The sequence below is a fragment of the Pseudonaja textilis genome, chromosome 3 (genome assembly GCF_049901715.1).
Source record: "Pseudonaja textilis isolate UNSWEBS1 chromosome 3, rPseTex1.2, whole genome shotgun sequence".
In the NCBI taxonomy this organism is placed as follows: domain Eukaryota; kingdom Metazoa; phylum Chordata; class Lepidosauria; order Squamata; family Elapidae; genus Pseudonaja; species Pseudonaja textilis.
Window position 1 is genome coordinate 161,728,372 of NC_141992.1, and position 12,694 is coordinate 161,741,065.

General features: G+C 34.3%; 1 protein-coding gene across 2 annotated transcripts in view; it reads left to right on the forward strand.

Annotated features, from left to right (window-relative positions):
* Positions 1-12,694, forward strand: part of RP1 (RP1 axonemal microtubule associated) — a 198,798-nt gene extending 186,104 nt beyond the window's left edge. For both annotated transcript variants that reach the window (XM_087931244.1, XM_087931243.1), the window contains exons 53-59: positions 1,898-2,055; positions 3,043-3,118; positions 3,676-3,754; positions 4,470-4,701; positions 7,167-7,245; positions 9,411-9,486; positions 10,094-12,694. In XM_087931244.1, coding sequence (XP_087787370.1) covers positions 1,898-2,055; positions 3,043-3,118; positions 3,676-3,754; positions 4,470-4,701; positions 7,167-7,245; positions 9,411-9,486; positions 10,094-10,148 — 755 coding nt within the window. In that variant the 3' untranslated portion in view covers positions 10,149-12,694. The remainder of the gene's footprint in view (positions 1-1,897; positions 2,056-3,042; positions 3,119-3,675; positions 3,755-4,469; positions 4,702-7,166; positions 7,246-9,410; positions 9,487-10,093) is intronic.

Genomic DNA, 12,694 nt, shown 5'->3' on the forward strand with positions numbered 1-12,694 from the left:
ACCCCATGACTGTGTGCAGATCCATTAAGCAAATCCAACTTCCTCCATAGAAGGAAGTTCTGTTTGTCAGAAGCTGCTGGGAAGGTCACAAATGGCAGTCACACAACCCTAGGATGCTGCAAAACTGTCATATTTGAACACGTGACTGTGGCGATGCTGTGATGGTTGTATAAATGTCAGGACTGGTTGTAAGTCACTTTTTTTTCAGTAACGTTGCAACTTCAAATAAATAGTTGTAAGCCGAGGACTCCCTTTTCTGTAGGCAGTACAGAACATGATAACACAATTGGTCCAAAGGTTCCCAGTATTCTCTTCTTTCGTCCTTATGCTTCAGGAGCTTCATTAGTTGTCTGTGACCTCAAGGGTGCCTTTCATGATTTTACTAATGAAGGCCTTTATAGTTGAAGTCTGCTTACCTTACAGAACATTTCAAACCTATTTCCTTCCCCAAATAGACATAATTACAAAGGAAGAAATGCTCTGGTCATTCTATGTTCCTGGCTAGAGTATGCAGAAACAAGGGTCTTCTTGGTGGATTGTTTTAGATTACAGATGGTCCTTGATTTACAACAGTTCATTTAGTGACTTTTCAAAGGCACTGAAAAAGGTGATTTACGATGGTTTTTCACACTTACAACTGTTGAAGCAGCCCCATGGTTACATGATCAAAATTCAGATGCAAATTCATACTTATGACAGTTGCAACGTCCCGGGGCCATGGGATCATCTCTTGAGACCTTCTGACAAGCAAAGTCAATGGGGAAGCCAGATTCACTTAGCAACCATGTTACTAACTTAACAATTGCAATGATTCACTTAACAAGAGTGTCAAGAAAAGTCATAAAATGGGGCAAACTCATTTAACAAATCTTTCACTTAGCAACATAAATTTTGGGCTAAATTGTGGTGGTATTGGGCAGGAATTCTTTCCTGCTGAAAGTGGTCAACCTCTGCCAGTTAGATACAATATCCAAAATAAATATTTGAACTGATTAACAGAATAATGTGCTTGCTACAGCAAATGCACCTTCAAATTACATTATCAGAAATGTAGAAACCAGATTATGAGGAGTAATTGGTTAACTGCACAAAGCATTGAGCCCAGTTTTGATTGTCATATTTTAAGAAAAGTTTTGACAAAGATAGCTTTCCAAAGAGGAGTGACCTGGTAAGTTAGATTGCTGGGGCGGGTGCGGGGAAGTCCTATGAAGCACAGTAAAAATATCCAGTTTCACCATGGTAAAAAGGAGTGGTTCAAGGAACCTTTGAATTTCACTTCACCTTTAAAAACAGGATGTTGCAGAGAAAATAGAATGTGATTTCTCTAAGCCCTGACTATATTTGCCCCGTCAGGACTTGAATCCTGATGCCAATCTATTAAAGTATTGATTCTGTTTCTGTGTTATCTGGATCATTCATTTGACATACTACTTACTCCACAAACCTACCCTAACATTATTTTTACTCAATATTTCGATTGCTCCAAATTTTTCAATGATCATTTTGCATAATTTCAATTTTCATGTACTGAGTAAAGTGTGCTTCAGATTTGGAATACAAAATCCTTTGATGTGGGAATGGTTCAATATTTGGCTTGGTAGATGACAAAATGAGAAATCTGGATGGATTACTGGATCAAATAGACTGAAGTATCTGCTTTAACAATGCTTTCATCAGTGCTAAAAAGAGAGAAAGGAGCAAAAGCACTTCAGGAATATAAAAATATTCAGTATGTGTTTTTAGTTATATCACTTGCTTACTAATGATGAATTCATGCAGAAAAAATATTGCATCATGTAAATACTGACAGATAGCAGGAAAGGTTATTAAAGTAATGAATTGTGCAATGATGATGCCATCTGTTACATCAGATTTGACTTTTTTTTTTAATTTACAGTGATTACATATGATATAAAAATATTCTGCAGTGATACCGTAAGCAAAATAAGCATGGTGCCTATCTTTCTGTATATATATGGAACCAATGGAGATACTGAAGAACGAAGACTTTTATTGTCACCATCATCTACAATCGAGAAAGACGAAGTTGGTGAGGTAATTGACTATTACCTGAAAATACAGATTAAAATATATTTCAATTCCAAATGTGTGTATGTGCATATTTTAGATCAGATTAGATTAGACTTTAAGTCAGTGTTGACACCTGGTGACTGCAGTAATCCCTCCAGTTTTCTTGGCAAAGTTTTTCTGAAAGGGTTTACTATTGCTTGCTTTCTAAGAGTAAGAGACAGTGACTGGCCTAAGATCACCTTGTTGACTTTGAGCATAAAGCTCAAAGCAGGACAAGAATTTATGGTCCTCTGCAGAGGTGATATTCATCAGGTTCTGACCAGTTCTGAAAAACTAGTAGTGAAAATTTTGAGTAGTTTGGAGAACCGGCAAATACCACCTCTGACTAGCCTCACCCCCATCTATTCTCTGCCTCCTGAGTCCCAGATGATCAGCTGGGTCTTCTTTTGTTGCCCTGCACAGGAGAATGGAGCTGGAAAGCAGGTTAATGGAGTGGGGAGGGTATGGAGATTGTACAGTATTCTTTCCCTGCCATGCCCACCAAGCCATGCCATGCCCACTAAGCCACGCTCACAGAACCGGTAGTAAAAAAAATTTGAATCCCACCACTGGTCCTCTGATATCTAACTTGACACCTTATCCCAGTGGTGTCAAACCTGCAACAACAGATTGTCATTACGTGATGTATTGCAACTTTTTTCCTCTTCTCTAAACTGGGGTTGGGCATGGCCAGCATATGATGGACCATGAGTTTGACACCCCTGCCTTAGCCACTTCACCAAACTGGAGATGATAGATAGATAGATAGATAGATAGATAGATAGATAGATAGATAGATAGATAGATAGATAGATAGATAGATAGATAGATAGATAGATAGATGATGGATGCATAATAGACAGACAGAGACAAGCAGATTACACACATACATACATACATATATACATACACACATACATACTGCATATATCATAATTTTCTGCCTTATTGAAATATCTTCTTGTATGTTAGCTGTTTACAGGTCACATAGATGCTGTGGATTTGGGAAAATTGCACAAAATTGTCCTTCTCATTGGAAGCACATTGTGTAAGTTGTTTTCACTACAAAAAAAATGATAAGATAATCTTTCAGTTTAACATTGAAGCTATAATAATAAGTAGTATATAGTTTAAATAGTTTAAAAATAGGCAACAGCGTTATGCTGAGTAAGATCATTGTTCCATCTAGAACAATATAATTCATAGTGACAGACAGCAATTGTTAACAGTTTCAAGCAGTTCCCCCAGTTTAATTTAGAAATGCCAGGAACTGAGTCTCAAACATTCTGGAAATGTAGACTCCATGTTCTGTTTCTGAACTTAGAGGAAAAGTATTTTTTAATGACCTTTATTTGAAAATAAATCCTACAGACCTCTCCTTTTATCTGTAGTAAGTATGGCAGTTGCAGTAGATATCATAATGATAGCTGCAGACACTATGGATATATTAAATAGAAAAGCTCTTAAGTTTTGTGATTTAAGTGCAACTACTTCAGATTTAAGAAGGGATAGACTTGTAAAGTTATAATTTACAGATACTTCATACAATTTGATAGTAGTGGTGGCATGAAAAAATGTTTTAATTATCTATTGCTTCTAATGCAGCCTGCAAATTGGCAATTAAAGCCTTGCACTTAAAGGAAAATTTAAAACAAGACCCTGTGTACATATTTGAAGTGAACGAGTGAGTATGAGAAATATGAATCACCAGGGGCAAATTTGGGGTATTAAGACTTTCTGGAAAAGTTTCACCAGCATGAGTAAAACAAACTATTCTTCTTCCAATAGCTATCTTATCCCTTGTTCTACTGCCCACTGTTGGCAGTTAGAGAAATGGTTCCATCCTTAACAGCTGTTGCAATGATAGTTCTCAGACCTTGTCAAAACTCACACCTGTGAGAGTGGGAAAGTCATGAACTTCATATTACCATTCAGAAAGAACATTCAGAAACATCATATTAACATTAATTATATTCTTCTTATATTATGGGTATTTTTTAAATGTGTGGCTCCAAGTCCTGGTGATTGCCCTGCAATTTTCTTGCCAGTATTTTCACAACTTTATCCCAGAACTGAAAGAGACTAACTGGCCCACAGACATCTGCTGGCTTTGTGTCTAAATTAGTACTAGAACTCATGATCTTTGAATTTATAATCTAGTATTTCTCAACCTTAACAACCTGGATTTCATAATTTAGAACTTTCCAGTCAGTGTGTTGATTGAAGAATTCTTGGGGTTGCAGTCTGCACACCTTGAAGTTACCAGGGTTAAGAAAGGTGCATTTAGACAAAACTGGATCTCAAGAAAAGGAATATTATAAAAAAAAACATTTGTTTCTCCTTTATTAAATGTCATATCAAATTCTGTACATAGCTTGTCTTTTAAAAATTATTTCTAGAACATTCCATCTGGACATTGATAAACCTGAAATAAGGAAAGAAATCCCTCTCTCTTTGGTTACCAAGGAAGATAATGGATCAGAATATATTATTAAAGTGTATACTGGTGATAAAAGAGGGTCAGGAACTGATGCCAATGTTCATATCATTTTGTTTGGAGACATGGATACCTCTCCTTTAATTCAGCTCAAAAACTCTCTCGATCATCGAGATCCCTTTGAAAGAGGAAGGGTAAGTAACATTGCCCATGTGAACCTATCTTTTTTAAAAAATTGGTCATATCAAATATTACAAATTTTATATAATCTGGCACAACCAAATTTAGAACTATACAGATAGTGAAGGGAGAACCCTCCTTGGGATGAGGCTTGTCCAGCATATTGCCTTTAGAATTCCCATTCATTATTTGCAAACTTGATGTGAAGATTAAAACAGAGAAGTGGGAGAGAGAAAAGAACTGGAGGAGTTTCATTTTAGGGAGCAATTCATCTTCCAGTTTCTTCCAATGGACAGCAGAAGGGGAAATAACCTTTTTTGATCAGTCTTAGGTATATAAAATGCTGAATTAAGTGAACAGACTATACTAAACCATAGTTTCCCTATTGTATTTAAAGCTGTTCTCAATTTAAGTTTATCTTGGTGCTAAGCATTCTGGATTTTTGACATCAAACTGGACTTAATCACAATACAACTTGGTATATTCCGCAAATCTAGTTAACGAGGCAAATATGAATATGGCAACTTTTTCTTTGGTGGGATTAATTGCCATTGGCTGTTAAATGTATACTTATTGTAAACAGAGTGTCCTATCACATAATAGGCATGAATAACATATTCTATTCTGCTAGAGAAAAAGATTCCAGAAGCTACTTAACTTTCCTTTATCCCTCTGACCCTGAACAAATTCATTTTTGTCTTTAGAGAATTAGCTTAACATGAAAGAGCCAGTTTTGTAGAAAATGTTGTTCCCTTGGGGAAAAAATCCAGCATTGACAAAAAATAACACTGGAAATGAAAAACACTTTTTTAAACCAAATTAGTAGGCTAGTTGAAAGATTTTATCATAGTCAAATAATTTCTCTTTATGCCTTCAAAGGAAAGTTTATGTATCATTAAAAGGGTACATATAAAAATGTAAAACACAAGGTGTTTTTTCAAACTAGCTGGAAGTTCATTATTTTTAAAATTATTTTCTGACAATATTAAGAAGTACATGTCTTACAAATATGTAATAAATGAAATAAAGAAATTGGGATGTGTTTCTTTTATGTTTTAAAAATGGAAAGAATTGCAGCATAGAATTTCAACCAAGATCATTAATCAAGATATGGTATTTTTCATACCACCTACAGTATATAATCTATATCTATATCATCTACACACATACACATATTTTAAGCAAGTTCCATGGCTGATTCAAATAATGGTACCCACTCTAGAACAATTTATTAATTAAATTTGCATGCTGCCCATTTAAGGTGATACCGAGTTTGGAGGAAGAAAGTGATGTGATACCTGTGATATACCTGTGATATCTCAGGATTTTGCTACATTTTAAAATCTTTTTGGAGTGGAATAATTAAGAAAGCTGAAGAGAGATCTGAATTTGAAGGGAATAATGTGACAGGAGCTATTGAGCCCTCCTTAGTTTGCTTTAGAATCCAGGAAGTCACCTTTGATTTAAGATGTTCCCAAGAGGTGCTGTGTATTTGTGGGTGCCTCTACATACTGTGGGCATCTACACACAATGCAAATAGCATTTTCTTTTGCAAATCCAGATTGCTGCAGATCTCCTGTTGCTATTTATTCATCTGACTAATGAAGCTGAATATATCTGTTATTGTGACAAAAAGCAAATCTGTTTACAACTTTTTTTTCAATATCTATGAGAATTAAATTCTTGAACCAGCCATTTTTATGCAGTTCCTTAGGTACCAGCAAACTATTCTTATTTTTCTTTTATTTTTAAACTTGGTTTATGAAGGCAGAGTGCTAGATTATTTTTCCTGTTCAGGTTTTTAATTCAAGCCTTTTTTAGTTGTGCATAGTTATTTACTTGGAATTTTGAAATGTGTTTGAAAAAAAATATCAGAATCCTCTTATAGTATCTTTTTGGATTGGGCCAAAGCTACAGCTCCTTTTTTTGGCTGGTTTTCCTTCTTGTTCAGGACCATGTGGTAGAAAGAATTCAGAGAGAGACAAAAATTACTGATCTAGCTTCTTATCTTCAGTAATGATAAAAAAATATCCTATATCTCCTTCACCTTGGTTTAATTCAGACTAGTTCTTGATCAAGAGAGAAGCCAAGGGATTGGCAAACTTACAGATATTTGGAAAATCTCCAGATTACTTACTTACTTACTTACTTGTTTGATTTGTCAATTGCTTACAAGATAATAGGTATAAGTATAAACATGAGTAAGACTACAGGAAATAGGAACAAGTAAATGGGGACAGTAGGACAGGAACGGTAGACATGATTGTGCACTTATGCACTTACTTGGCACTTCTGGTTTCAGTTGCTTGTTCTTGGCAGAGGGACATGGAGCTTCATATGCAATGACTGTGGCATGTATTTTGCTGCAAAGGATTCAGCTGAACTATATTTAGGGAAGAATTCACACTACGTAAAGATAGCATTTTCCACAGTCTGACCTATCAAAATTGAAAAGCTAATTCTATTTTTCATTTTAAAGTCTGATACATTCAAAATTAAGACAAAGAATGTTGGAAGGCTGCAGAAGATTGAAGTCGGACATGATGGGAAAGGGTTTGGTAAGTGCATTTGGATTACTTGACCAAATTGTGTTTCATAGGTGCTAAAACATCTGTACATGTAGCCTTCACTAATAATGCTTTTTTGGGACTAGAGTCTTTGTTAAGCAACAAGGGTATAAGTAAAAAAAATATATGATGAGACACCACACTACATATATAAAATAAATCCACTTTATATTTTATCATTTATTGAATAAATCCACATTTGTTTCTGTTTAGTTTTAGAAAGCTTGATCTTTAATCCTTTCAAATAATGTCACCCAAGCTGATTTCTTATAGTTTTCTCTTTGTCTCCTCTCAGAAATTCCTTCACTATTTTAACATGTATTTTTTGAACATCCATGATAAAAAAAGCTTTCCAAGCCATACTTCTGATTGATTTATCTCCTTTAATTATTAAGTCATCATCCAGTTTTGTTTGTAATTCCATTGTGGCATCTTTTTTCATATGTCTTATAGTCTGGCATTTTTAGATCTATTTGTAGAGCACCCTTAGTCTATTTTGTCTAGTAAAATCTCTTCCTCTGTAGCCTCTGTAAAATCTGTTCTTATAGGTGCAAACAATCTTAAGACTAATTTTTGGACACATTGATCCAAAGTCACTTGACTGAGTGGTTATAAAAATTGAAGGAAGGAAGGAAGGAAGGAAGGAAGGAGGGAGGGAGGGAGGGAGGGAAGGAAGGAAGGAAGGAAGGAAGGAAGGAAGGAAGGAAGGAAGGAAGGAAGGAAGGAAGGAAGGAAGGAAGGAAGGAATATTCTTGATTTCTTCAATAGTCAATATTGCTCTGTTGTTTTAATGGGTCTCTTATCTTTTAGTTGTAATCTTTAGTTCTGACTGGTTTGCTCTAGTCTTTTCCCACTGTACTGAAACTTGCCCTTCTTTGGATGTTCTTAACATCCAAAAAAACCAGCAACAAGCAATTTCCTAAAGCGATTAAGAGAGATAATATAGGAGCACTTGTGTCCAATTGAAGGCATTGATTGTGTCTTAGCCAAGATGATTTTCCCTCTGGTTCCCACAGCAATAAAACCCACCAGAATGCTATTTAGAAGCTTCTGTATGGAGCAAACAATCCCAGGAATTGTATCCCAGCCCTCTCCTTGATCTGGAGAAGAGTTCTGAAGAGCCAATCCATTCACCAACTACTCTTTCTACTGCAGCCATCTGTAGTGGACCCATCTACAGTTTGCCATTGTTTCTGCCATAGAAGGATGAGGCTGTGTTTATAACTAAAAGATAGTATGGGAAGATATTTGTTTTATTTTTCACAAAAGATGATAGGTTGGGATGAAAAATTACAGGTAATTTATGTTATTATTTCTGATAGCTCTTAATGGACTTTTGTTGATTTGGACTGAATGATGAGATTTTGCAATTTGTTTATTGATAAGATATGAAATATAGGAAGATTTTTTATTAAAAGGCTAAAGAAAAGATTATGTTACAGAAGTTGATTATACTTGTCTGGAGGGAGGAGGAGTCATTTCTTTATATAACTTTATTTTTTCATTATTTTATTTTTCTCTGCACTTTTTATTCTTCTTCTTTACCTTTTATATTATTTATTTATTTGTAAAATGTATTAGCTTTCCATCTTACCACAAGGTAAAACTGGGTTTATACTTGGTTTGCATTATTTTATCTTTGTATTTGAAATCCTTAATAAAAAATAGTATTTAACAAAATGTGACCTTTGCATTTAGCAATGGCAGCAGTCCCAATTACTGTCATTAAGTGAGGATAGTGCAGGTTGTTAAACAAGCAACCCACACAACTGTGAATTATGTTTCCTGCTAGCTGACTTCCTGCTGCCTCTTGTCATTCAGCTGAATTTATCTCACAGGATAATTCTACATAATGATATTGTAGAGAGTCAAAAAGCTTGCCTATTTCACCTCTCATATTTTGTCATTGGGTGGGTAAAAATATTTAATCTTTTGTCACTGTTTAGTTGACTTGATTGACATTAGGAAACTGAGCCTAGACAGCCTTGTTGATAGAGTTTAGCATGTAGTAGCCACCCCTTACTCAATTAAGCCAGCTGATCCTATTTCTGAAATGATTTGCATAATTTTATGTCTTCATGAATATACCTGCAGCCTTTGAAAATGGTCTAATTTAGGCCAGTCTGATCTTTATTCTCTCTTTTCTTTTTTTACAGCAAGTGGCTGGTTTCTTGAAAAAGTAGAAATTACAGATATGTCTACAAATGAACTCTACAGTTTTAGCTGTAACAGGTATGTTTTGCTTTGTCTAAATTTTTATTGCTACAACATTCAACAAAAATGTTTAGTAATATGGCTGGTGGCACAGTGGTTAGAATGCAGTGTTGCAAGCTAACTCCACCCGCGGCCTGGAGTTTGATCCTGACCAGCTCAAGGTTGACTCAGCCTTCCATCCTTCTGAGGTCAGTAAACTGAGGACCCAGATTGTTGGGGGCAATATCCCGAGTCTGTAAACAACTCAGGGAGTGCTCTAAAAGCACTGTGGGACATTATATATGTCTAAGTACCACTGCTACTGCTAATATTATACACCGGGAAATAATTTTCCCTTTTCAAGAATAAAAATCACAGGAGAAATTGAGAATCAGTAGGTCTGAACTTCAGGTTATGAACAGAGAGATTAGTAAATGGTCAACAGCATGTTCATTCAATTCAAATGAAATCCACAAAACCCCCATGGATTTTCATGTCTATAGGAACTTCCCCAAACTGTACCTTCTAGATATGTTGGATTACAACTCCCATAGTTTCCAGTTGGCATGATCAATGGAATTAGGATGGGAAAGTCTGATCAAATGTACCTTATCTTTCAATAAAATATGTATATTTTCTTTATCAGATGGCTGGCTGCAGATGAAAATGATGGGCACACAGTAGTACAGCTTTACATATAGTTTTCTGAAACCTATTTGAATGTGATTCTCCTTCACTTCAAGCTGATTCAGTTTATTTGTATTTCCTAATTATGAAAGAACTATAATTATCATGAAGCAATATCAAAAGAATTTATCACATTGAGAATGACTCTAAGCATTCTAAACACCTTTATTCAATTATAGAATAAAAGAAATCATTGTTCTGTATGTCTTTGTATCATTGATACTTTCACAATATTTAAAATTGGCAGGTTTTTTTTTTACATAGGAAAAAGAAAAAGCAATTTATGTCAGTCATGAGTAAGCACATAATGAAATCTTTTATTAGAAGTTTATTTTTATATAAATGAAAGTAGTTTCTTGATAATATCATATACAACTAGCTTATTCTAGTAGGCAAAATGTCTTCAAAATGATAATGGAGAATTCTGTGGCAAGATATTATAGGTATTATAGATATAGGTATTATAGATATTATTGTGAAATATTTGCCTTATAAAGAATGCTTTTGAAACCAAATCCCAAGAAGACTCACTGAATTGTGTGTTCTCATCCTCTTTCCAATGGTGACAGTACTTATATTGTGTCACAGGGAAGAACGAGGGGTAAATATGTATTTCTTATGCTATAAGTAATCTTATTAATTGTGAAAATGGCATATCACTTTTTGAGGAAATGGTCAATTTATAATGATAGTTAGAAGAAATTAAGAAGCCTTTATGCAATCATTTTTCAAGATAACTATCCAAATAACCAAATAATGAGAAATCAAAGAAAAAATCATATTGTTTAAAAAGCTATAAAATACATGCCTTATTTTAATATATCTTCACTTTGAAAATTAAGAACTCTTTGTCAAAATGTTAATCAACAACATATATAGATATAAGAATAAATGGTTTATAATGGTACTATCTTTAAAAAATAACAATATAATATTTTCTGATTGAACAATGAAATGGTTTTAATTTACTAAAAAGTCCATATTTCTTCTTGCATTGCTAGGATAGATACCAAAATGAATGTAAAATGTGATCCCTAGAGTGCAGAAATGAGTTTAGTCAGTATCTATAGTCATTATGCAGAATTAGTTTACACTTTTCTTCTAGAGTGTCTTTCATTAATAGTTCGCAATATGAACTTACCCTGATGCCATTTCTAGTATATCAAGTGTAAATAATACTATCTTACTTCATTTACATCAGTAATACTGAGTAGCATCTTTCAGCAATTTATTTCATCCTTTTGTCCTATTTTGTGCTATTTAAAATGAGGCCCTAGGAATATATAACATATTGTTCAAACAGTATTTGCAAAATACTGGGGAAATTCCAACAGGAGTTCCATTCTGCTGACCTAAAGCAAAAGTTGCTAGAAATTGAGAAGCTGAGATCAGTTTCAATAGAAGACAGGTCAGTTTAGATACAAGCTTTATATTCATTATTTTCTTAATTTCCATTTCAAGCCGTAACATTTTACCATGTATTGGTAAATATATACCATATATTGAGATCTTTCTGAGGAATAGGACAGTAATTTTATCCAAGTGTTTTCTGATAATTATATCAATAAAACTACTGTGAGAGTAATTTCTCATGAAATGGCTCATGATATGAAAACTGCAATCTACCACTTAAATTGGTCTCCATAAAATGGCCATAATTGCAAACTAGAACAGCTATATAATCACACAGGTGATTTAGTTCAAAATCATTCAACATCCTTGGTTATATATTTCTGAACCATGATTCAGATTTTCCAAAATTACAGTATTCAGACTGAATTTTAGTTTATTAATTTATTAATCAAATTAATAAACTTTGGCTACAAGTACTACAGATTATGTGAGATCATTAATTTCTTTTTGTGAGTGAATTATATATTGTTGGGACAACTTTAAATGCACTAAAAATGTGCCTATTTGCTGTGGGACTCATGTAGCAAATGAAAACTCATACCTCCTAACAAAGAGTACAGATCAGTCATTCTACAACTAATAATCTATGAAAAAGTTAATCCAATATTTACTTAGCAAAGAGGACAGACTTATTGAAGTATCAATATGATCAGCAAGCAGTACATCGTTTTGGTCAGGAATGGTTTTCTCTATATCACCAGGGTACATGCTGACCAGAAGTGGTATTCAGCAGGTTCTAACCAGTTCTGACTGGAGATTTTACAGTATCACTCCCCTACCACACCCACTAAGCCATGCCCACAGAACTGATAGTAAAAAAAAAAAAATGAATCCCACCATTGATGCTGACCTGTGTGATTTTGTTATACTGCATGTAAGAAAGCAGTCTAGCTAAGGTCTACATCTAAATCATGAATACACAATATGTCTATCCAAAGTTGAATCACAACTTTCAGCATTGTAATTATGGCTTAGCTACATCTGAAACAGCACACTTTTGTTCCTATGAAACTCTGATATTGGACAATATTGAAAGACACCATGAAAAAAAAACCCACCTGAACCACAAGATGTGCAGCAAATAAGTTTGACAAACAAACAAACAAATTATATTTATTCCAATAGTTTCCATGGCGTCTTATGCAAA